General features: G+C 38.7%; 1 protein-coding gene across 2 annotated transcripts in view; it reads left to right on the forward strand.

Moving 5' to 3' along the window:
- OSTF1 (osteoclast stimulating factor 1) overlaps positions 1-25,515 on the forward strand; it is a 60,595-nt gene that overhangs the window by 29,358 nt on the left and 5,722 nt on the right. For both annotated transcript variants that reach the window (XM_006057230.4, XM_006057231.4), the window contains exons 2-9: positions 1,371-1,417; positions 7,883-7,933; positions 10,829-10,892; positions 12,716-12,769; positions 14,515-14,622; positions 15,521-15,570; positions 19,212-19,290; positions 22,359-22,457. In XM_006057230.4, the coding sequence (XP_006057292.1) occupies positions 1,371-1,417; positions 7,883-7,933; positions 10,829-10,892; positions 12,716-12,769; positions 14,515-14,622; positions 15,521-15,570; positions 19,212-19,290; positions 22,359-22,457 (552 nt within the window). The remainder of the gene's footprint in view (positions 1-1,370; positions 1,418-7,882; positions 7,934-10,828; positions 10,893-12,715; positions 12,770-14,514; positions 14,623-15,520; positions 15,571-19,211; positions 19,291-22,358; positions 22,458-25,515) is intronic.

Raw genomic sequence — 25,515 nt, forward strand, 5'->3', positions numbered from 1 at the left:
AGGAAATGGTAACCCACTCCATTATTCTTGCCTGGGAAATCCCATGGACAGAGGAGCCTGGCAGGTTACAGTCCATGAGGTCGCAAAGAATTGGATATGACTGAGTGACTCAACAGCAGCAGCAGTTGATTTAAATGTCGTGTTGCTTTCAGGTGTACAGAAAGTGAATCTGTTATAAATATACGTGTATCCACTTGTTTTCGGATTCTTTTCCCATATAGCCCTATACAGAGTACTGAGTAGAGTTGCCTCTGCCATACCGTGGTCCTTATTAGTTATCTGTTTAAAACGTACATAATTTCTGAAGTAGTCTTTCTGCGTCCCACTGTGGGAGCCACTGTTCCTAATGGTGCTCTTGGACTAGGCGGTTATCTCTAAAGGTTCTTCCAGTACTGAAATTGAACTGTTGTCACATTTTAAGTAGGTCTTTGATTTTGATATTTGTAGGCTTTTCCATATACTATCTTTGTTCTTATCAATTTATTTAGCAAGAATTTATTAAGTTCATACTATATGCCAGGTAGGTGCCAGGAGATTGAACAGGTCAGTGTTCCTGCCCTCACATGAGACAGACTTGCACATCAGTTATTTCTGATACCAGGTATTCTGGAAATGCAGCGAAGGGACACATAAAAAGGGAGATGGCTTGGCAGAACAGAAGGTGTGTGCTGTTTTGTTATGTACTCAGTTGCTCAGTTGTGTCCAACTCTTTGCGGCCCCCTGGACTGTAGCCTGCCAGGCTCCTCTGCCCGTGGAATACTGGCGTGGGTTGCCATGCCCTCCTCCAGGGGATCTTTCCCATCTAGGGACCAAACGCATGTCTCTTGCATCTCCTGCATTGGCAGGTGAGTTCATGGTTTGGTAGAACAGAGGATAGTTCTCATGAACATGACTCATTTGTGGATTGCACTCTGTTGTGGGACTTCATGGAATCATAGATTTTTCCAACAGGTAGTTTTTTTCTTCCTGGTATTTCCTTTCTCTTGGAAAATATAAAATCATGAGCCATTGATTTAAGAATATATAATTACTGTTAATTTTCCCACTAAGTATCTTTATGTTAAACTTAGATCTTTGGGTTGGAGAGGCTTTACATAGGACAGAAGCTGAGTACAAATAATTAGGTAGCTCCTGTTGTTTGAGAGAGGGAAGCAAAATCACCCCCCAGAGGTGTGTGTTTATTCATACTTTCATTTAACAAATATTTAAGAAAATACCTTCTATGTAGAAAAAACATTTAATTCCAAAATAATTTCTCAAGAGGCTTTTAGTTAGAGAATTCTGAAGAATATAAAGGATAATAAATACTATTCACCAAAAATTAAGAAATGAAAAAACTGATCATGTGTTTTTTGTTTCCTTTCTTTTAGGGCAAGTTAAAGTGTTCAGAGCTCTTTATACGTTTGAACCCAGAACTGTAAGTATATCGGTCCCAATACTGACGTAAAGGGACTTCCCTGGCAGTCCAGTGGTTAAGACTGTGTTTTCACTTCAGGGGACACAAGTTTGATTCCTAGTCAGGGAATCCTGCATGCCATAGGGTGTGACCAAAAAAAGAAAAAAAGATACAAAAACCAAAGTTGATTTCATTTAGATACTTCTTTTTGTCCTAAATGGCCATGATCTGCTTCAACCCTTGAATTGACTATGGACAGAGTCCCATGTGGTTCAGCCCCCTTCTAAGTCCTCCTGTCCTCTGCTCCTTCCTCTTGGTGGATTATTCCAGTCTAGATTTGGTGCACAGTAGAACTCATCTATGACCTCTTTCTAGACTTATGGCTCTGCACCCCTCTAAACTCTGATTACACCCTTCTTCTTCCATAAACACTTTCTGATCATCCCCCAGTGGAGTGAGATGTCTGTCCCTGCTCTGAATTCTACACTTGGCTTGAAATCCTGCTTACCAGCACAGTGTCTAGGGTGGAGAACACAGGGGTTTCAAGCTGCCAGTAGCTTTAGGACCCACTCTGCCTCTTTTAACAGCTGTGTGACCTGTTAAATTCAAAAATTACCTAACCTCTGTGCTTCAGTGTACTTTTCTATAAAGTGATAATAATAATTTCATAGGATTTTAGTGAGAATTAAGTGATATTTATTGTGCAAAGCTGCTATTACTATTAAGGAGTCATTGTTACTGTTAGAAGGAGTAGTGATTTCTATATTCATAGACTCTTGTTGTTTAGTCACTAAGTCGTGTTGGACTGAAGCATGCTAGGCTTCTCTGTCCTTCAGTATTCCTGGAGTTTGCTCAGACTCATATCCATTGAGTCAGTGATACCATCCAACCATCTCATTCTCTGTCTCCCCCTTCTCCTCTTGCCCTCAGTCTTTCCCAGCATCAGGGTCTTTTCCAATGAGTCAGCTCTTCACATCAGGTAACCAAAGTACTGGAGCTTCAGCTTCAGCATCAGTCCTTCTAATGAATATTCAGGGTTGATTTCCTTTAGGATGAACTGGTTTGATTTCCTTTCTGTCCAAGGGACACACAAGAGTTTTCTTCAGCACCACAGTTTGAAAAAAGCATCAGTTCTTTGGCACTCGGCCTTCTTTATGATCCAACTCTCCAGCTCTCTTAACACATGTTTTTGATTGGTTGATACGTTGATTACTTTAATTCAACTCCAGTTCTACTCCAAGATGGAATCTCTACTGCTTTTTAAAAGTCTTAGTTATTATCAAATGCACAGGAGAAAATAGACATTTAATTCATTGCATGCTAAGTCGAGTCCAATTCTATGCAACCTTATGGACCATAGCCTGCCAGGTTCCTCTGTCCATGGGGATTCTCCAGGCAAGAATACTAGAATGGGTTGCCATGCCCTCCTCCAGGGAATCTTCCCAACCCAGGGATCGAACTTGCATCTGTTATATCTTCTACATTGGCAAGTGGGTTCTTTACCACTAGTGCCACATGGGAAGCCCATTTAACTCATTAGGGTCTTTGTTTTTTGACCACACCACACAGCCTGCTGAACTTACCCAACCAGGGATTGAACATGTGCCCCCTACATTGGAAGTGTGGCGTCTTAGCCACTGGACCACCAAGGAAGTCCCTAACTCATTAGGTTCTTTGAATATTCCCCATTTAAAATGCTATTTTTAATATCCATGGTCCTGAGGATCCTGGACTATAGAGCAGTGCTGCTAATTCATTCTATATGTACTAGATGGTCATTAATGACTACCCCGTGCCCTGCTGGCCCCACACTCTGCTCCTCTCCATCTCCCCTCAGTCCAGATGTTAATGGGGAGGCATCTGTCTGAGCAGGTATCCCCTAGGTCTTAGGGGGTCTTCCAGACTGGTTAAGTGCCCGTGCTTTACCAGTTGTTCAGTATTTTGAACATCATCCCAGAACTAGGTTAGTCTTACATTTGTTTTCTGAATGAGAATTTCTGTTAGACAAACTCAGTTTGGTCTCTCTCCCCTGAGACCAAGTAGCTATCTTCTCTAGTGGGATCAGTGTACCCCCAGTACATCCTAAACTCACCTGAAAGTCACTAAGACAAAGCAAGTTGGAAGGGCTGAGCTGTGAGACCATCGCTGACATGTGCAGCACCCCAGGAAGACCTGGGTCCAGTTTTATGCTATTGCACTACTCTCAGGAATAGGCACAGCAATGCCCAGCTTTCTTGGTGAGCCACTGAACAAGTAGGACACTGGAAGCTTGTCACTCCTGGTTCTTCTGGCCAATCTATTTCTTCTCTGTCTTGCTCGAAGGTAAGGTAGTCCTGGCACTACCCAGCCTTGTTTGGTTCTCATTTCTTGCCCAACCCTCAGTCTAATAAACCACCATATAGAGGTCCTGCAAGACTGGATAGACCAGTGTAAAGTTGCTCTGTTGCAGAGAGAGCAGCATTTCCTATGTGCTGGATTTATGTTGATTTCTACAAGGAAACCAGTAGGACCCACCTCTATCATATAGTGCTTGCTGGACTCCTCTAGGTTTGCAGCACTATCTGTAGTGGAAGGAGCCCTAGAATGGGATTCCAAAAGCTATTGGGAGCCCAGCCCTACCACTCACAAACTGTGTGATTTGTGGCAAGTTCTTGAACCTCTCCGAGCCTGCTTGTGAGATGGAGATTATACCCATGACCCACCCCTGCCTTAATGGATTGTTGTAAGGATCAAATGAGATTAAGTATGCTTTGCAAGTACAGGGTACTGCTGTTGATTTTGCTGTATTGCATTATGTTGGGATAGGGTAGGGAGAAACAAGAGATAATTTCCATAGCCATTGCCTTTTATCCTGGTCATGACACCATGGGAACCAGTAATGGCTATGCAAGATGCTCCCGTATGACAGAAAGCAGAGGTGGCAATGAAGGACAGGGACTCCAGAATCTGCCTGTCATGGTTCAAGTTCAGTGTCTACTATGTATCTGCTGTGTGGCCTTGGACAAGCTTCTCAGTTCTAATGTGATGATAAGAATAGCACCCACTTCACAGTGTTGCTGGTGAGATTATAAGTGTCCAGGTCAGTGCCTGGAACATGGTAGTACTATAAAGTGCTAATGAAAGCATCTGTAGTGAATTTGATTTTTTTTTCTTTTATTAATTCCTGGGGCTCCAGATTGACAAAAGTGAAAAATTTTAAAAGGATGTCGCAGTCTTTCCAAAAATTTTCATAAAATATATATTTGCATAAACCAAGAAAATTAATGCCTTGAGAATTATATGTTACCAAGAATATATGGAATAGGAACAAGGATATACATTACCAAGTTTGTACTCATCGCTATAACATCCCAGTGGCCAACAAGTAACTTGTTGTAATACCTTGTGGTTTTTCAAGGAGAGAGGAAAAAAAATATGGTTAAAAACCAAAGAACAAACTAGAAATAGAGAAGTGCTTACTTGATTGTGTCACTCTTTTCCCATCATATTCCTTCAATATGATGCCAGGAATTTAAAAGTAGATCCTCATTGAACAGTTTACATTAAGTGTCCCACAAGTGGTTTCTTAATGGAAAATATGAATATTGGAGATAAAAATCTAACTTTTAAAACCATGAAATTGCCCTGTTGTCTATACTGCCAGCAGTCTGAAGAATTTGATGGAGCACCTCCTCAGCTCAGTTAGGAAAAACTGCTCCTAGTTTCTTTGCAAGAAGATATTTTACTCTTACTAAAGAGTAGCATCGTGTGCTGGGGATTAAAAAGAAATATAAACCATCCATTCTCTTTTCTCTGGCTGAAAGATAGCAACACTTTTTCTACCTGACTGAAATCGACTGCCTATTGTTGCTGCCTTAGTTGAAAAACAAGTCTGATCTAATACATGGCTGAGGCAGACACCGCTACTGAACAGCATTCATTAATTTAAAATCTGAAATAGCGCTGAGAAGTTTTGAAATGACTGCACTTGGTGACATTTTTCAAATCATGCATTTTACCAAACCATGAATGACAATAATTATTTGAGACCATACAATTTAAAATATTGAGGTAAAATACACATAAAATTGACCACTTTAAAATGAACAGTGCAGTGACGTTAGTACAGTCACAATGTTGGGGAGCTGTCACCTCTGTCTAGTTCCAAAATATTTTCGTTACCCGCAAGGAAAACCCTGTACCCATTAAATGCTTACCTCCCACTCTTCCAGGCTTTATTCCTTTTTATGATGAAGACTAATTACAGGGACTTGCACGTGTGTGTGTGTACGTGTGTGTGTGTATCTGTGTCTTTGTGACTGTGTGTTCTTTGTTTCTTTTTAAGTCATTTGTTTGGTTCTTTGTTAAAATGTGCCTTTTGTTTCAAGGGTGAATGATCTTATTAAGTGTGGAAATTTAGGCAAACTTGACCTTTGTGATTTTAGGTCAGAACTGTCTGTAGAGATGACTCTGTCACTTAAATGTAAGCACTGATTGAGGAGGATTCATTATTAGACGTAAGTCGGCAAGGTTAACTTCTATTCAAGACATTGAATTCTTTCAGAACTCTTAGAAACTCAGTTACTCCAAAAAAATGCGAAGTTTTCACATATACCCTGTTTTCTTTACTTCCTTACATTCTGCTTTTTGCTCTCCTCCCATTCTTTACTGTCATCTAAAGGAGAGAGAGTCTATTCAGATTGCCAGCGAAGGCCAATCTTACTGTTGTAGGGGTGGTCACTGTGTCCTGCCGGGAATGCTGTGGTGGAAAGTGAGTTCCCTTTCTGGCCTCTTGACAAGTAAGCCAGTTTGCAGAAGGGAACTCCTAAAGTAAATAGCTTGTTTCTCTAATTACTTATTATTTCCATCACACATTGGTTGTAATATTGAGCATAGATCATCAGAGCATTTTAGAGAAAGATTAGAGAAAATCTTAGAAGGCTTTACTCTTTTTTTTTCTAAATGCCTATTTGCAGTAATTTTAAAATGTATGCCATTGATCTACATAGGTTCAGTTGATTTTGCATAGATATACTATGTGTAAGTCTAGTGTCTGCAGATCAAAGTGTAAATTCAACAAATGTTTCAGGAAGTGCTTTCTAGAGGAACTCAAACATTTTTTGGTTTCCTTAATCGTTTGTTGTTTTATATATGAATGCATATTGCATCTAAATATTTATGAATTGTGGTTGCTTAGAGCATGATATACTATTCATTTATATTCAAGGAAAATAAAATAATAATAGAGATTATCTCTGAAACTAAATAAACTACGGGTACAGAGTCACATTTACTGCCCAAGTCTGCAGCTGAGAGAGGAGATCAACAAAAGGAAAATGAAAGAGTGAAGTAAAATTTGTTTCACTAGCATAATTGTTATTTGTATGGAATAGTAACCATAATCAGAAATATCAAAGCCTTTAAAAAATATTTTTCACACCAAAATTATGAAAGTAGTCCATGCTCATGATAGAATTTTATTCACAATTTTTATTTTATCCTGTGTGAAATTTTGTGCCCTACATTTTTCACTCAATATGGTAATGTAAACATTTCCCAATATATGAAACTTGCTCTCAATAGATATATATGTCTGTGTATAATTTTTTTTTTTTTTTTTTTTGGGTTGTGTGGCTTGCAGGATCTTAGTTCCCTGACCAGGGATTGAACCTGGGCCATGGCAGTGAAAGCACTGAGTCCTAACCACTGGACGACCCGGGAACTCCCTAGACATCATTTAATTTAATAAAGTTAAGCTGATAAATGTTATCTACTGATGGGAAAAAGAAGATGTTTAATCAAAGTACCTGGCTTTATTCAAAGAGTTCGGTTGGTCCAAAAGCACATATTGTCCATGTAATCAATTAATCCCTTAGAACTGCTTATGGTCCAGACTGAGTTACTGCTTCATATCTTTCAGCTCTTTAGCCTTATTAATGGTTGAATTATGTATTAACTGTTTTCATATATGAGATGGTCATTCTTTCCGAGCATGAAGAGATAAGGTAATGGTTTTCTCAAAATAAGTAGATAGTGATGTTGATATGAAAATGTTAGATTTGAAGCCTAATCATTTTGGAGAGAGCCAAACTTCTAGCTGTTTTTTCATGGTTTTAATTGTAGACATTGATCCTTTTATGAAAATATATATATCACCATTTGAAATTTTTACAGTAAGAAACTTTTATTAATAATCCTGTTTTGGCATAAAAGTGCCTTTCTTTTATTGTGCAGGAAAATAAGATGTGTGTATGTGGAGCTGGGAATTCTTATTTGTTATATTAATTCTTTGAAGCTTCTCATGGGAAGATTCACCTTCTTATACGTATGTTAGTTTGTCAATAATGTTTTGTTATGTGGTTTATGTGCAGATTTAAGTATGTAAAAATCTATGCTGCCTATAAGGATGTTTTAGGATTTGGAATTTATGTAATTATTTTCATGATTGTGTTCTAATTCATGAAAAAAATCACTTAGAGTAAAACTTAAATTTTTTTTTTTCTTCAGCCAGATGAATTGTACTTTGAAGAAGGTGATATTATCTACATTACTGACATGGTAAGCCCAGTTAATATTTTTTCATACCATGCATGAACTAAAGATATATAAGACTATTTTTCAGTACATTATTTACATGTACAGCCTTATAGAAATACATACACCCAAGTCAGTTCACTTAACACAATTTGTAATAGCATAAGATTGGAAGTAACCCTTATGTCCATCAGTAGGAAAATAGTTGAATGAACTTTGCTGTATATACAAAGAAAGTATTATTCAGCCATAAAAAAGAGTGAGTAATATCTCTATATAATATTATGGGGTAATTTAAGTGAAAAACAGCAAGGTGAAAAAATTGTAGATAGTGTGTTTTTTCTTATCTAAGAAAAGATGAGAGGATATGCGTATACTTATTTTCCTCAATTTAAAATAAAAAGTCAACGGAAGAGTTATACATTTTTAAAAAGTAGTTTCCTCTCTGAAAGGAAAGGGAAATAGAATGGAGGAAATATATAGATGGAATAGAGACTTGTAAAAAATTACACCTTGTTTTGGAGAGCACACTTTATAATCCTGTAAAACTTTTGTGTAGTTATAAAATTGAATGATAAAAAAGCAGTACCTGAAGGAAAAGCAGAATGAATCAAATGAACTTAGTTGTATCCCAGAGAGGTACAACACACGGAAAGGAACTATTCCAAGTGACTTTAAAACTCGCCATTTTGACTGAATATCTCTAGGTCAAATAATATAAGGAACAGAAAGAACTGCTGCCTCCACATTATAGACTGTTTTTAATCATGATGTTGTTGGAGAAATGTTGGTATTGTTATTCTGAGATTGCTGCATGCATGTCGCAGTTTAGAGCGAGTCATTAGGTCAATGATGTAGAAAACTGGGAGTTCCAGTCTGCAAGAAAGGGTATACAGATAGATATAAGTAGAAGTTATAGTAGCTCTACATTTGAATTCAAAGTGTGTTGTTTTTTTACCTAAAAGAAACAAAAATATTTCTTAATCTGTCCTTTGAATAGGCCAAAAAAAAAAAAAAAAAAAAAAAGACCATCCTGATAATAATATATTTCCCATTAAAAGGAAAAAAGTTCTTTTGAAAAATGTCTGGTACTAGGTTAAGAGCAGCAGAGGTACAAGATAAGCCCAGGACATCTTCCTATTAGAAAGCAAGGAAGCCAGCAAAGACTATGAGGGTCACACTGGAAAAACACTGGAACTAAATAGAAGAGGCTGCCACTAGTCAAAGATAGGACAGTTTCAGCAATCAGTTAGGGCAACAATCCCAAGGATTGAAATACATCTACTCTGCTTAAATTCATGAGCTCCTAATGGTACTTAAAAACAAAACTAAACATCATTGGTTAACCTTAGAGAATGCTAGGGAACCAACTTTTTAGTCTGGCAGCTGTTAAGGAAAAGAATCAATATTTGTTCTGCTTTTTCTTTGTGAACTTTATCTCTGGGTCATGTGAGAATTGATGAGGAAAAGTTTGTCTTTTAAAGTAATATTCTAGTTATTTAAGGGCTTCCCTGGTGGCTCAGCAGTAAAAAAATCCACCTGCAATGCAGGAGACACGGGTTCAGTTCCTGGGTCGGGAAGATCCTCTGGAGGAGGAAATGGCAATCTCATGAACAGGAGAGCCTGCAGGGCTACAGTCCACGGGTTTGCAGCTTAGGCACTGAGCATGCAAGTGCATACTGGTTATTTAAATGAAGAAGGAATGATAGAATTAGAATGTCACCATTTGCAAGCCTTATGAAATAATGGATCCAGATGCTCATCATTGGTTACTAATGCTACAAATAGAGAGACCACTAGACACTGAGTGTCTCCTGATGGAAGAATCAATGCTACAGATGAAATAATCTTGCTGAAGTTGAATCTGAATCTAGTTAAGCCTTTAGAACTAATCAACACTTTATAAACAATACAGGGTGCAAAGGAGCACATTTTTTTTATAACAAGTGATGCAACATGCAAAATCCAGACTATTTGAAGCTCTTTGGAACAAACTATTTTCTTGAACAAGCGTATTGTGAAGGAGTGAAAAAAAAATAAGTGAAGGGGGAAAATATAGACTAAAAGAGACGTAAGAGACAAATCATCCAGTCATAGTGTTTGGCCTTATTATGAGACATATCAGAAATTTTGAATAGTGTACATATTTTATGATATTAAGGAATTGTGGAAAAACTCTAAGCTGTGATAATGGTATTATCATTATGTCTTTGAGAAAGTCCTTATCTTTTAGAGAATCATATTGAAATATTTACAGATAAAGAATATGATGTCTGGAATTTATATCAGAATAATCTGAAGGGGAGGGGAGTTGTAAGTGAGGTAATACATGAAACAGTATTGGCTATGAGTAAATAATTCGTGCAGTTAAGAAATGGCTATGTGTAGGTTCCGTACAGGTTTGCATTTTTTTAATGATTAAAAAGTTACCAAAAAAACCAAAAGTGAAATAAAGAGATCTTTAGAAAATCAAATATATGTATATCTTGAGACTAAGAAATTAGACTTTGGGCAAAAAAAATCCTATAGATAGTCTAAACTAAACATAATTGTTTCACTTCTCTTTCATATTATCTCTGTGTGATTTGTTTGAACGTTGGAACTCGTCGATTGAAGTGTATTTGATTTGTTGCAGGCAGATGTGTGTATATTTGTAATTTAATGATAAAGGGAATGAATAACCATAAGTAAGGAAACAGGAAGCTTGATCAATGTGACCAGGGCCGATGGAGTTACTGTTCAAAGCAGTAACTCCACATTTGAATTGGAAGCGTGTATTTTATCTAAAAGAAGACAAAAGTATCTCTTGCTCTAGCCTTTGAAAAGGCTAAAATGATGCCAGCATGAGCCACATGGTTTTAATAGTGATTGAATGTAAACTGGATTTGGTGCCACTTAATTTAACTCTTCTTTCACCAGAGTGATACCAATTGGTGGAAAGGTACCTGCAAAGGCAGGACTGGACTGATCCCAAGCAACTATGGTAAGACGGCTGCAGTGGCTTTACTTGCGCTATATTTTGTGCATTCTCAATTATCTGGTTCCTGAGACCTTTCTGCTTTCTCCTATGGCTGAGAAATTGATGGAGTCATTGCTAGTCTGGGACATTTTCTACTGAGCCTTCTCTTAATAGAGTGGTCATGGACCCTGGAGGTGCTTGAACTTGACTCTTTGGCTTAAGAAAATGCCCATTGTAACATTCTTGAAAGAATTTAAGGTTTCCAGGGAAATGCTTTTGGCTTTACTTTATTCAAGGTTAGAACATTTTTCTTTTTCTTTGTTTTCTCTTTTGTTTTTTAGACTAGCCCTTTCTTTAGTAAGTTACTTTGCCTTGTTATGTTAATTAATGTCTGGGGCAGTGATGTTCATTAAATGAATAACAGCACAGTGAGACGTGGGCCCTTGCCATGAAGCCCCTTCTAGTTGCAAGGAGGACAAAGCAGACTTTCATAGAAATCTGCAAAGTAAAAAGTGCACACAAATTGATAAACCAAGGGTCCCGGTTTTTAATTCTTCTTCTACTCCTAACAATGAGGGACCTTACTTAAGGGACTTAACTGGTGCCCGTGGGACCATTTCTCCATCTGTATCATGAGAAGTTTGATTCAAATCACTTCTAAGGTTCCTTTGGACATTTTAATTAGATATATCCTTGGACCAATAGTGCTTGCATCAGGCACTAGTTCCAAACACTGTAAGGTGACTTACAAAATTTCTAGGAAGCACTTCACAGTTCCTAGGGGAGGGGAGGGGAAAGGAGGAAAGGGGGAGGTTGCAAAGGGGAGGAGAGGAGGGGAGGAGGCAGAGGAAAGGAGTGGAGGGGAGCAAAGGGGAGGGAGAAGGGAAATGAGTGAGGCTAAGGCCCATCACACAGAGGCCTCACTTACCTGGTCTAAGGGCCATATCATTCTGGATTTTAAAAGGCTTTAAACATTTCTACATTCCTCTTTGAAATCCCAAATAAACAACTTCTGTGCACTCCCTTCCCAGCTGCTCAGAGACACCGAGGGTGCAATATGTTCCTCAATTGCTAGATCCCTGGTAGCCAAGGGAGTGTCCAGTTACAGCCCTCTGGTGGGAGGGGTGCATCTGAAGTCTCATTTGAGCCACAGTCTTCCTGTGGCCACTCCTGCTGATTCTGTGACAGCAGTGAACACACCTCTCTTTGAGGCAGGTGGGCGTGCTGATTGCCCTTTCTGAATACAGAAAGCAGAATATTTCTCCTTTACCCCACCCCTTTTATGCATGCATACAAGGGAAACAATTATTTTCAGCCATCTTCAAAGCAGGGTGTTTTTAAAGAATGTAAAAATGAATCTCGAATGCTTTCTTTTGCAGTTTCCTGACTAAATTTCTTGTTGAAATATTTGAGCAAGCTAGTATGCAGGCCTTGGATCTGTGTGTTTTTATTTATTGTTGTTCAGTTGTCCAGTAGTGTCCAACTACTGTGACCCCATGGAATGCAGCCCACCAGGCCTCCCTGTTCCTCACCAGCTCCCGGAGTTTGCCCAAGTTCATGTCCGTTGTTTTTATTTATACTTTGAATTAATTACTGCACTTATTTCTATTTATACTCCCAGTTAATTGTGTTATTGTCTTAACTTGGTTTCTTTTGACACATTCAGCTTCTTTCAAAGCACAAAACATCACTTTGATTTTCTGCCATTTTTAAAATCCACAGTAAGTCAGGGTAGCTGTATGGTGGAAAGATCCTGGCATTTCTGAAGCTTGGGTACTAAGCTGGTTTCACAGAATCCTTTGAGTGGCCTTCTCAGCATTGATTTGTGCTTTTTCTTTTCAATCTAGTGGCGGAGCAGGCAGAATCCATTGACAACCCATTGCATGAAGCTGCAAAAAGAGGTAGGTATGATTCTTTTTGATTGAGATAAACATACAGTGAAACACACAGATAATAATTATATAGTTTGATGACTTTTGACAAATGTATACACCCGTGTAACCAACACCCAGGTCAAGATCCAGAACATTTGCATTATCCCAGAAAGTTCCTTTCCTAGTTAAATCCTTGCCTCCCACAAAGACAAGCTCCATTCTGCCTTCTTTCACTTCACAGAAATGTGTGATTTTAATTTTGAAAATGTCAACAAAAACTTTTGAGCCCCTTACCTGCCTTGTGCTTAGTGGCAAGTGGAAAGTCATGGTCTGTGACTTTCAGAGCTTAGAATCTAGTAGGGAGAGATGTGTGTAGCACATCTTTACAAGACATTGTGATAAGGGCCGTTATTGAAGTGTGGGTCAGTTAAACAGGCTGTAGAGGCCAGAGTGAGTAACTGGCCTCATTCTGGGCAGAGGATTGGGGCTTCTCAGGGGTCTAGGCTCTGGGAGAGTGTTGGTATAGGGCTAGTATGTATGGGAGGATGGACTTGGGGAGGAAGGGAGCACCAGAGATGGCATTTGAATTGGGCTGGCCAAAAAGTGTTTGGATTTTTTCTGTAAGATGTTATAGAGTACATGGGACTTGATCCTATTGATCAGCGCTTCTCCACTGAAGGGTAATTCCTCTCTCCAGCTTTGGCACATTTGGCAATATCTGAAGGGATGCTGGCACCTTTTGGGTACAGGCTGGGGGTGTCACTTAACACCCTGCAGTGCACGGTACTGCTCCCATAACAGAGAATCCTCCAATGCCAAATGTCAGTTGGGCCACTGTTGAGAACCCTGCCCTAGATAATGAGGAGTTTTTGTCAGGCTACATACAGTAAGCTCCCATTTAATTTTAGATTTTCTTGAAATCTGAATATATAAAAGGAAATTATTGGTTTAGGATTATGCATAAATAGAACTACTAAATCGACATTTAAGAATTTCTAGATATTTAAACCCCACTCCTGTATTCTTGCCTGGAAAATCCCCTGGATGGAGGAGCCTGGTAGGCTGTAGTCCATCGGGTCGCTGAGGGTCGGACATGACTGAGCGACTTCACTTTCACTTTTCACTTTCATGCATTGGAGAAGGAAATGTAAACCCACTCCAGTGTTCTTGCCTGGAGAATCCCAGGGACGGGGGAGCCTGGTGGGCTGCTGTCTATGGGGTCGCACAGAGTCAGACACGACTGAAGTGACTTAGCAGCTTAGCAGCAGATATTTTAAAAAAATAATTTTTTTAAGTAGATATTTAGGGCATTTAGCCAGAGGATTTTAAATTAATAGCTATACTTTAACATAAAAAACAGCACTTTGAGTTGGTTATTTAGTTTTTATGTCCTTGTAGGAACTGAAAGTGTGTTTTAAATATGAATATGAGTAGTGTCTGCTTGATTGTTTTTTTTCCCCCCTCAAAGTTTTAGGAGTTCACAAAGGAAAAACAGTTTTTTCCACAGTGTAAAAATACCTTAGGTAGACCCATTTTAGCAACTGTTCCCATTACCCTACCATTAAAAATTGATGTTAATGCTTTCCATTAATAAACTGGAAGTCAAGATGTACCATAGAAAATGCATTACAAGGGCAGGTTTTAATTTCAGACTTGCTGACTAATCCTTTGCAAATACAAATTTATGCAGGATGAAATTGATTTAAAAGCAAAACAAAACAAAAAAATGAAAATATTTTTCGTGTGTTTTTATAATTATAAAACCTTTTCAGGCAACTTGAGCTGGTTGAGAGAGTGTTTGGACAACCGAGTGGGTGTTAACGGTTTGGACAAAGCTGGAAGCACTGCCCTCTACTGGGCTTGTCACGGGGGTCACAAAGGTATTACATTTTGTTTGTTACCATAAATGTCTTTGCCACTGAAAATGTGCTTCATCTAGGGGAGCCAGAGTTACAGAAATGAAAAAGAAAAATTGGTTATTCTTTTTAAATTCTTTAGAACATCAGCCTTTTAAAAGCCCAGTTCCTGAAAGTTCTGTAAAACTGTAGGTGGAATGTGACTGGTCAGCCTCACTGTGGGCACCTTTCCACTTAAAAGAGTGAAAGCTTCCTTTCCTCTCTCAGGCTTGGAAGAGCAACAGGAAAACAACAGTAATGTAAAAACAAACCCCGGTGTCTAACCTCACTGAAACAAGGGCCACAATTGATTCCTCTAGCTTAGTTTATCCCCCAAAGATTTTACGATTTACATTCTAAGCTTAAGGTTTAGGAGAAAGACAGCATTTGCTTGAGTTGGTGATTCAGTTGATAACTTTCTCTCTTACAATAAATAATAATGACAGATGGAATTTCTGGATGTATTTCAGCCTGGCGGAGAATCTACCGCAACCTACTCTCTTGCTCCCTCTCCCTACAACACACAGAAAATAATCCCAAAGTATTGGGAAACAAAGAATCCAAAAAGTTAAATAGCATGGCCAAAGGAAAATTTAAGCACAAATTAGTGATATGAGTGTTAGGTACCCCAGCAAATGTAAAAATATTCCTATCACAGATGTCATGTGAAAATGCAAAAGCCAAAATATTTGAAAAAAATTATCCCTAAATAATTCTGTTTTTTAGAGTCTTAAGTCTTCTATTTACATAAATGTTGAAAAATTTGTTATAAGGAGTTTTCTGAAGATTCTTCTAAAAAGAATCCTTTTAAAATTATTATTCAGAGTCTTATCAGGCTTTTATTCCCATTCTTTAAAAAAGATTGTTTCTATTTGAATTTCAGATATAGTGGAAATGCTGTTTACTCAACCAAACATTGAACTGAACCAACAGGTGAGTTTGCTTACACAGAAATCATTTAACCCGCCTGCCTTGCTCTCATAGTACAGCTTATAGGTGTGTAAAATCCTGTCGAGGTCTTGAAACTCAATTTTTCCCATTTATTATCTTTCATAAAACTTTTAATCTAAATACTTCAAGCACATAGTTAAAAATTATTTTTGCATTAAAGTGCAAACTATATAAAGCTCAGAATGCCTGCCACACTCCTCCTAGTATATCACTTTAAGCTTTTGGTGCTTTCCTCTTATCTTCACATTACTGAGAAATATGTTTGTGGAGCTGTCTCACAATTCACCATCTTCATAAGTGTTTTGGGATCCTATCTGGTAGGTAGAGTGATCCATGCTTGTCAACAGCCTGTCATCTTCCACCACCCAACTTCCAATCTCTCCTCCTTTGGTTCTCCTAATATATCATAATTTTTGGTTATATTACTATATGATGCTCATGGTATTGTGGCTGTTTCAATATTGTTCACTGTTTATATAATTTCTTTTGTTTTTGTATTTATAGCCTTTTATTTAGTACTTTTTTTTTGTATCCAACAAAGACCTCTACACTGTTTTGTACTCTCTTGATGCACTTTTCTAAAATGTATATGGTAGTTGCTTTCTTGTTTTTCTTCCTGGAATCATACTGAAGGCCTCCATCTTCATTCTCTTATTGGAGCAACTTGATCTCTACTACTCTTTGATGTCTTCCTGGGAAACCCTTCACTGCCCTCCTGTGTTGTGTCCTCACTTTTCTGAATCCTGTGTCTTCCATTAGTTGAAGAACACCTTCAATAGATTCCTGAGAAAGGGGAGCTTGGGCTTGATTATTTGGCTGATAGAATTCTGGGTTGAATTACTTGTATTTTTGAGCATGAACAGTAATAATTCAGCACTCTTTTTCGACCACCGACTGCCCCACTGTTTGGCCTGAGCACACCTACCAACTCCACCATGGTGACGACAGAATGGCACAGGTTGCTTCTATAAAGCAACATGCTTCACCTGTTGGGTGGCTTTTTGGATATGCATGCCCTTAGTGGCCTGGGCAGTTTCATGAGTGTTCTGAAAGTGAACATGAAGATTTCAACCTCTTGATTTGCATGATTTCTGGGTTTTTCCAAGTTTTTCCGGGGTTTTCTGGGTCAGGTGAATAGCGAACTATTTTTAGAGGTCACTGCAGGCCACTTACCAGTAAAGCAATTATATGTATATTTAAAAACATTTCTCTATTCACTATACTGTATCTTTTCCCTCTGAGATCTGTTAGTTTGGTTTTGATCTTTCTTCAAATCAGTTCAGTTCAGTTCAGTTGCTCAGTCATGTCCGACTCTTTGCAACCCCATGAATCACAGCACGCTAGGCCTCCCTGTCCATCACCAACTCCTGGAGTTCACTCAGACTCACGTCCATTGAGTTAGTGATGCCATCCAGCCATCTCATTGTCTGTCATCCCCTTCTCCTCCTGCCCCCAATCCCTCCCAGCATCAGAGACTTTTCCAATGAGTCAGCTCTTCGCATGAGGTGGTCAAAGTTCTGGAGTTTCAGCTTTAGCATCATTCCTTCCAAAGAAATCCCAGGACTGATCTCCTTCAGAATGGACTGGTTAGATCTCCTTGCAGTCCAAGGGACTCTCAAGAGTCTTCTCCCAACACCACAGTTCAAAAGCATCAACTCTTCGGCGCTCAGCTTTCTTCACAGTCCAACTCTCACATCCATACATGACCACTGGAAAAACCATAGCCTTGACTAGACAGAACTTTGTTGGCAAAGTAATGTCTCTGCTTTTCAATATACTATCTAGGTTGGGCCATAACTTTCCTTACAAGGAGTAAGTGTCTTCTAATTTCATGGCAGCAGTCACCATCTGCAGTGATTTTGGAGCCCAAAAAATAAAGTCTGACACTGTTTCCACTGTTTCCCCATCTATTTGCCATGAAGTGATGGGACCAGATGCCATGATCTTCGTTTTCTGAATGTTGAACTTTAAGCCAGCTTTTTCACTCTCCACTTTCACTTTCATCAAGAGGCTTTTTATTTCCTCTTCACTTTCTGCCATAAGGGTGGTCTCATCTGCATATCTGAGGTTATTGATATTTCTCCCGGCCATATTGATTCCAGCTTCTGCTTCTTCCAGCCCAGCATTTCTCATGATGTACTCTGCATATAAGTTAAATAAGCAGAGTGACAGTATACAGCCTTGACGTACTCCTTTTCCTATTTGGAACCAGTCTCTTGTTCCATGTCCAGTTCTAACTGTTGCTTCCTGACCTGCATATAGGTTTCTCAAGAGGCAAGTCAGGTGGTCTGGTATTCCCATCTCTTTCAGAATTTTCCACAGTTGATTGTGATCCACACAGTCAAAGGCTTTGGCATAGTCAATAAAGCAGAAATAGATGTTTTTCTGGAACTCTCTTGCTTTTTCCATGATCCAGAGGATGTTGGCAATTTGATCTCTGGTTCCTCTGCCTTTTCTAAAACCAGCTTGAACATCAGGAAGTTCACGGTTCACGTATTGCTGAAGCCTGGCTTGGAGAATTTTGAGCATTACTTTACTAGCGTGTGAGATGAGTGCAATTGTGCGGTAGTTTGAGCATTCTTTGGCGTTGCCTTTCTTTTGGATTGGAATGAAAACTGACCTTTTCCAATACACAGTGCCTCAAATACATACTGCCTTTGTCCATTCATGTTTGAGTGTGTCTAGAAGCTGTGTGTGCTTGTGGGGCTTACTGACTGGTGGGTTTCTCTGTAGGGTGAAGTGGTGAGGTCCTCAATGTTTTTCTGGCTTACACCCAGATGCCAGTTAAAATAGTCGCTTCCTCCTCTCTGTTGGGGCTGTTCAGCTCTATCAGAGCAGCATTCTCCAGCCTCCTTCTTGGGGTAGATGCTAGACTATACACACTGGGGCTGTGTTTGTGTGTGTGTGTGTGTGTGTGTGTGTGTGTACACTGGGGCAGTGGGGTGTGTGTATGTGTGTGTATATGTGTATGTACAAGCTGGGGCAGTGGGGTGAGGGTATGTGGGGTAGGTAAAGGCAGCTAGGAGAGGGGTCTTACTGCTCAGTGTGTAGGTTTTTCACCTAGCCTCCCTTGCTTTTAATTCCTGGCCTCATTACCACCTTCTCTTATGCCTCCAAGTTCCATAAGCTTGGAAACTGTCTGGTTAATTTCAAAGTATGATAATTCTACCATCTGTACTGGGTCATCTGGCAGCCAGGAGAGAGAAAGGTGATCTGGGGTTTGAGGGTTCTCATTACTCAGTAGAAACACTTTCACCCAGTACTCTTGGTTTCACTCCATGCCTCCTTCCTGCTCCAGAGTCTCCAGCGTCTCCAATTCCTCTTTCATGCTGATTTCTACAGGGACAGATCTGCTTGCTTCCTCCTGGTATCTCCCTCTGTGAGCATCTGTATTTCCACATGTGCTCTGCCAAGTCAGTTGCTCCTCCGCCATCGCATTCCCTCTCCCCATATGACTTATCACTCATCTCTTGAGTCTCTTTTCCCTCTTCGGAATTTTATATGGTTTTTTCACTTTATTCTCATTTTAGATTTACTTAGGCTAGAGTAAACCTAAATTTGTGTATATTTTCAATCCTCACTCTCTTTTTTAAAAATGCTACTCTCTCTTGTTATCACCATAGAACAAGCTGGGAGACACAGCTTTGCATGCTGCTGCCTGGAAGGGTTATGCAGATATTGTACAGTTGCTTCTGGAAAAAGGTAAAGTGTTTACTTTTTCTGGTCTTGGATCACTCTGAAAATCAAGCTCGATCCAATTACACCATTTAAAAATAGTAGGGAAAATAATGGGCTTCTTATTTTATAACCGGGATTTTGATCTCTGTCTGCATCATGGAGTTTTTCTGATAAGATAAAATTATTGAGGTGGTTTCTGTTTTTCATTTTAAATTAAAAGTTTGGTAAGCTTTAGCATTATATATGTTACTTTTAGTAAGAATTTATTTTTCTGCAGGATTTAATCCTACCAGGATTAAAGGGACCTAGATGGAAGCTATGTGTGTGTGTTTGCATACATGTATGTGCACACATACAGAGGAGATCTCTCTAAGAAAGCTGTGTGGGTAAAGTTGCTGAGGCCCCGGGTTCTCACAGGCAAGTCTTGATTAGATAAGAAAGGATGCTGTGGCACAGTGTCCTGCTTTGAGCTGAGCAGGTGCTCAGTGTACAGCAAATGAGAAGATGCCTTGATTCCACGTTTTTACACAAGTCAGAAGGAACACTGAAATAATGGACTCAACCATCTATTCATCTGTTTGTCCCACAAGCTTTAGTTAACCCTTATAGGGGGCCAGGGATATCACCACGCACTGCACCCTGGTCTAAGGCTATAATATAGGATACCTGAGTTCCCAGCCTGCATGTCATGTGGAGGTACTGTCATTAGGGATCCTTGGAGCAATGTTGTGAGTTTTTGATTTAAAGTTTGTTGATGATGTGAACTCTAGGAATAAGAGATCAGACACCTTGATGACCTCTGTAGTACCCCTCAAAAGTATACCAAGAGCTGTGTTGTCTGCTATGGCAGTCACTAACCACACAGGTTGCTGAGCACTTGAGATGAGGCTAGTCTGAATTGAGATGTGCTAGAAGTAGAAAATGAACATCAGGTTTTGAAAACCTAGTGGGGAAAAAAAAGTGATGTATCAATAATTTTTATATTGATTACATGATGAACTGATAACATTTTGGATATACTGGGTTAAGTAAAATATATTGTTTAAATGAGTTTTACGTGTTGAAAATGCAGCCACTAGAAAAGTTTATATTACATCTATGGTTCACATAATTTTCTGTTGGGCAGTACTGGTTGAAATGGTTTTCTTTTCTGGCATCTTGTCTCTGAACATTTCCTGTCCTGACAGAAATTATGTATGTGAGTTCTCAAGTGTAAAGTAAGATATGATTAATCACAGAACTGTGAACCCGCAGGATGTTTGACCTGTAGCACAGCGAGAGAATGAGGTTTTGTATATAACCCCAGCTGTGGATAGATCTCAGGCTCTTGACGAGAGATTCTTCACACACAATCACCATATTCCTAATTAAATGTGCTTTCTCTCTCTTTTTCTTTTGGCTTTTTTTCCTTTTTTTTTTTCTTGGTAATATTTTTGTGCCTTTGAGTTTTAGGACATTTATTTTTTGTTTACCAAAGAGGATGTGTTTGTAGAGAAAATGGCACTCTCAAACACTGTGGCAGAAAGTGTAAATTGGTAAGCCTTCTTGGAAGACAATCTGACAGTAGCTAACAGAATGAAGACATACATACCCTTATATTTCAACGCTACTTCTAGAAAAACATCCTTCAGAAATACATAAAAGATGTGTTTCAAGGAGGTTCATGACAGTATTGTGATAATGAATATTAGAGTCTAAGTGCCCCTCAGAGAGGGGTGGTTAAATAAATCTTAGAACATCCACAAAATGGATTAATTATCAATGTTTAAATAGATTGAGTTATAAGTTTGTGTACTACTAAGGAACAAATAGCATGATATATTGTTAAGTTAAAAAAACCAAAACTAGTATGGCAGAGGCCAACACAATATTGTGAAGCAATATTCTCAAGTCAAAAAAATATCAAAACTATTGGTTATGAGTGAGGAGAGGGAAGGGGGAAAGATAAAATAGAGCTAGGGGATTAAAAGGCACAAAGTACTGCGTATAATAATAACTATAAATGGAATATAACCTTTAAAATTTGTGAATCACTGTTGTACAACTGAAACATATAGTATTAAATATCAACCACACATCAGTTTTTTTAAAAAAGGAAAATACCACTGGCAAAAAAAAAACCCCACATCAAATTAGACCAATACCTGTAGTATGATTTTGTATATGTGTGCACGAGTGTCTGTGAATGCACTCTTGCATGTAAGGGAGATGGGAACTGATGCCCACTTGTTGGGAATGGTCACCTATGTGGAAAGTAGAAGATGGGGAAGGAAGGGGTTAGTTGAGAGCTGAAATGATACATAAGCTTTTGTTTAGCATATGTCTGTATTTTCAAATCTTTGACAATGAGAATATATTTATGAATTCTGATGTAATTTGTAATAAAGATGGGGAAAAGGTGAGTGGAAGATGGGCTATGCAAACAATGGATTGCCTCCAGATTTCAAGGTTTACTAATTCTTCTAATAATGTTTGAAAGTATACTTAAGATAAATATTAATCTTCTCAAGCTCAACTCACATCGTCTTTTCTAAAGACCTTCTTGAACGAAAGAGGCAAAGGGTGTATAGCAAGGCACGTTGACTCTAACTGAGCTACTGTTGTACATGGAGACAGTAAACTTCTCAGGGAAGATTTCACGTGCAGGGAGATGCCAAATATGCTGTTGCTGTTTTGTGAAAGTTTTACTGAAAGAGCTTACTTTAGGGTCAGATGATTCTGTCCTTAGTTTTGCCAAAAGCGATGTTTTGATGGAAAGAAGATTGGCTGCTCTATAACTAACATCATTACTGTTTGTTATGTAAGAAAGTTAAGAGAGTAAATCCTAAGAGTTCTCATTACAAGGAAAACATTTTTTAATATTCTTTTAATTTTGTATCTATATGGGATGATGGGTGTCCACTCAACTTATGATAATCATTTCATGATGTTTCATTATGCTATGTACCATAAGCTTATAGTGTTGTGTGTCAATTATATCTCAGTATAACTTGAAGAAAAGAAAGGAAAAAGAAACTTAAAAAAGAAAAAAAAGATTGGCTGCTACTATAGAGTCTTCAAAACACCTAATTTCTTTTCTTGTGTTGGGGAAGGTGCTAGAACAGACTTAAGAAACAATGAGAAGAAGCTGGCCCTGGACATGGCTACTAATGCTGCCTGTGCATCTCTCCTGAAAAAGAAGCAGGGAACAGGTACTTAATTTTAATCCTTTTCCCTCATAATGCCGTCACGACTTAAGATTTATCGATTCAATATTGGGGAAAGTTTTTTCTTGCTGAATTCTACAGGTGATTCTAGAGTTAGATTTTATATCCTTGGTCTGAATCAGAACCTCCAACATGGACAAATATATCTATAAAAATAAATTTGTAGAGACATTGGTCTTTTGCTGTGATTAGTATGTTTTTTTATTCCTTGCAATCAAGTTCTAATTACCTTGCTTTCTATTCTATTATATATATAAAGAGATATTTCTGTTTCTTTTTATCAAAGAACCATTGTTTCCATACTTTTGTTTTAGATTATATATATATTTTTAGATTTTTTAATTGAAGGATAATTGCTTTACAGAATTTGTGGTTTTCTGTCATACATCAACAAGAATCAGCCATAGGTATACCCTTGTCCCCTCCCTCCCAGACCTCCCTCCCATCTCTCTCCCCACCCCACCCTTCAGCCTGTCGCAGAGGACCTGTTTGAGTTCCCTGAGTCATACAGCAAATTCCCATTGGCTACCTGTTTTACACATGATATTGTAAATTTCTGTTACTCTCTTCATACATCTCCCCTTGTCCCTCCTCTCCTCCCACCTTTTCCATAGGTCTGTTCTCTGTGTCTGTTTCTCCATTGCTGCCCTGAAACTAAACCCATCAGTGCCATCTCTTCAGGTTCCATATATATGTGTCAGTATATGATATTTATATTTCCCTTTCTGACTTATTTCACTCTGTGTAATGGACTCTAGTCCTCATTAGAACAGATTCAAATGCATTCCTTTTTATGGCTGAGTACTATTCCATTGTATATATGTACCACACCTTCTTTATCCATTCATCTGTTCCATGTTCTGGCTATTGTAAATAGTGCTGCAGTGAACATTGGGGTACTAGTGTCTTTTTCAGTTTTCATTTCTTCAGGGTATATGTCTAGGAGTGGGATTATTGTGTCATATGGTAGTTTTATTCTTCACTTTTTAAGGAGTCTCCATACTGTATTCCGTAGTGGCTATATCAGTTTACAGTCCAGAAATGCAAGTGTTCCCTTTTCTCCACACCCTCTCCAGCATTTATTGTTTGTAGACTTTTTGCTGATGGCCATTCTGACTGGTGTGAGGTGGTATCTCATTGTAGTTTTGATTTGCATTTCTCTAATAACAAGTGATGTTGAGCATCTTTTCTGTGCATAGCCATCTGTATATCTTCTTTGGAGAAATGTCTCTTCAGGTACCTTTCCCTCTTTTTGATTGGGTTCTTTTCTTTTTTGGTATTGAGTTATATAAACTGCTTATATATTTTGGAAATTAATTCTTTATCAATTGTTTCCCTTGCTATTATTTTCTCTCATTCTGAGGATTGTCTTTTCACCTTGTTTGTAGTTTCCTTTGCTGTGCAAAAGCATTTAAGCTTAATTAGATCCCACTTGTTTATTTTTGTTTTTAATTTCCATTACTCTAGGAGATGGGTCATAGATCTTGCTTTGATTTATGTCATTGAGTGTTCTGCCTGTGTTCTCCTCTAAGAGTTTAATAGTTTCTGGTCTTACATTTAGGTCTTTAATCCATTTTGAGTTTATCTTTGTGTATAGCATTAGGTAGTGATCTAATTTCATTCTTTTGCATGTGGCTGTCCAGTTTTCCCAGCACCACTTATTGAGGAGGCTTTGTCCCATTGTATATTCTTGCCTCGCCCCACTCCAATACTCTTGCCTGGAAAATCCCATGGATGGAGGAGCCTGGTAGGCTGCAGTCCATGGGGTCATGAAGAGTCAGATATGACTGAGCAACTTCACTTTCACTTTTCACTTTCATGCATTGGAGAAGGAAATGGCAACCTACTCCAGTGTTGTTGCCTGGAGAATTCCAGGGATGGGGGAGCCTCATGGGCTGCCGTCCATTGGGTCGCACAGAGTTGGACACGACTGAAGTGACTTAGCGGCAGCAGCAGCATATTCTTGCCTCCTTTGTCAAAAATAAGGTACCCATAGATACATGGGTTAATCTCTGGATTCTCTATCTTGTCCCATTGGTGGCCAAAGTATTGGAGTTTCAGCTTCAACATGAGTCCTTCCAATGAACACCCAGGACTGATCTCCTTTAGGATGGACTGGTTGGATCTCCTTGCAGTCCAAGGGACTCTCAAGAGTCTTCTCCAACACCACAGTTCAAAAGCATCAATTCTTCTGCACTCAGCTTTCTTTATAGTCCCACTCTCACATCCATACATGACTACTGGAAAAACCATAGCCTAGACTAGATGGACCTTTGTTGACAAAGTAACGTCTCTCCTTTTTAATATGCTAGGTTGGTCTAGGTTGGTCATAACTTTCCTTCCAAGGAGTAAGGTTTTTTGAGTGGTTATTGCTAAATATTTTTTATTTATGTATTCAAGAGTTTATGATTATAATTTGTTTCTGTTGTAAATGATGGTATCAATAGGCTGTGATGAAAATTATTCTAGACTTTGGAAACTTATCTGTTCACAGTTCTGTGGGTGGTTTTTAAAGATAGAGTGTGTGATCTCAAAGATAATATCTATTGATGTGGGAGAAGAGGTTTGAAAAGTTTACATGCACTTCTGAACAGTTTGGTGGTTTTGAAAGTGTGTTAAAGGAAAGAAAAGGTGTTAAACACATTTGTACCATTCATGATACTATTCAGAAACTGGCTGTTTATTTGACTTCTCAGTATGTAGCCTATTGAATGTGCTCCTCCAGATTCATTCTGATATGGTGATTTTCCGAAAAGGAGTGCTGGGAGGAGTAGAATGATGTGCCTTGAACTCTTCTTCCCATCCATCTCTCCTTTGTCCCCCTTTCATTCTTCATTAGCCTCCTGGCCCATGAGAAACCCAGAGGGGTTTAAAAAAAAGATGCTTGGTTGGAGAGAACATTTGAACTCAGTCCCCCTGCATTGGGAGCATTGAGTTTTAGCCACTGGACTACAGGGAAGTCCCATGTATACATTTTTACTACTATTTTCTAGAAAGGAACTGTGCTTAGTCACTCAGTTGTGTCTGACTCTTTGTGACCCCA

This window comes from Bubalus bubalis, chromosome 3 (assembly GCF_019923935.1).
Source record: "Bubalus bubalis isolate 160015118507 breed Murrah chromosome 3, NDDB_SH_1, whole genome shotgun sequence".
NCBI classification, from domain to species: Eukaryota; Metazoa; Chordata; class Mammalia; order Artiodactyla; family Bovidae; genus Bubalus; species Bubalus bubalis.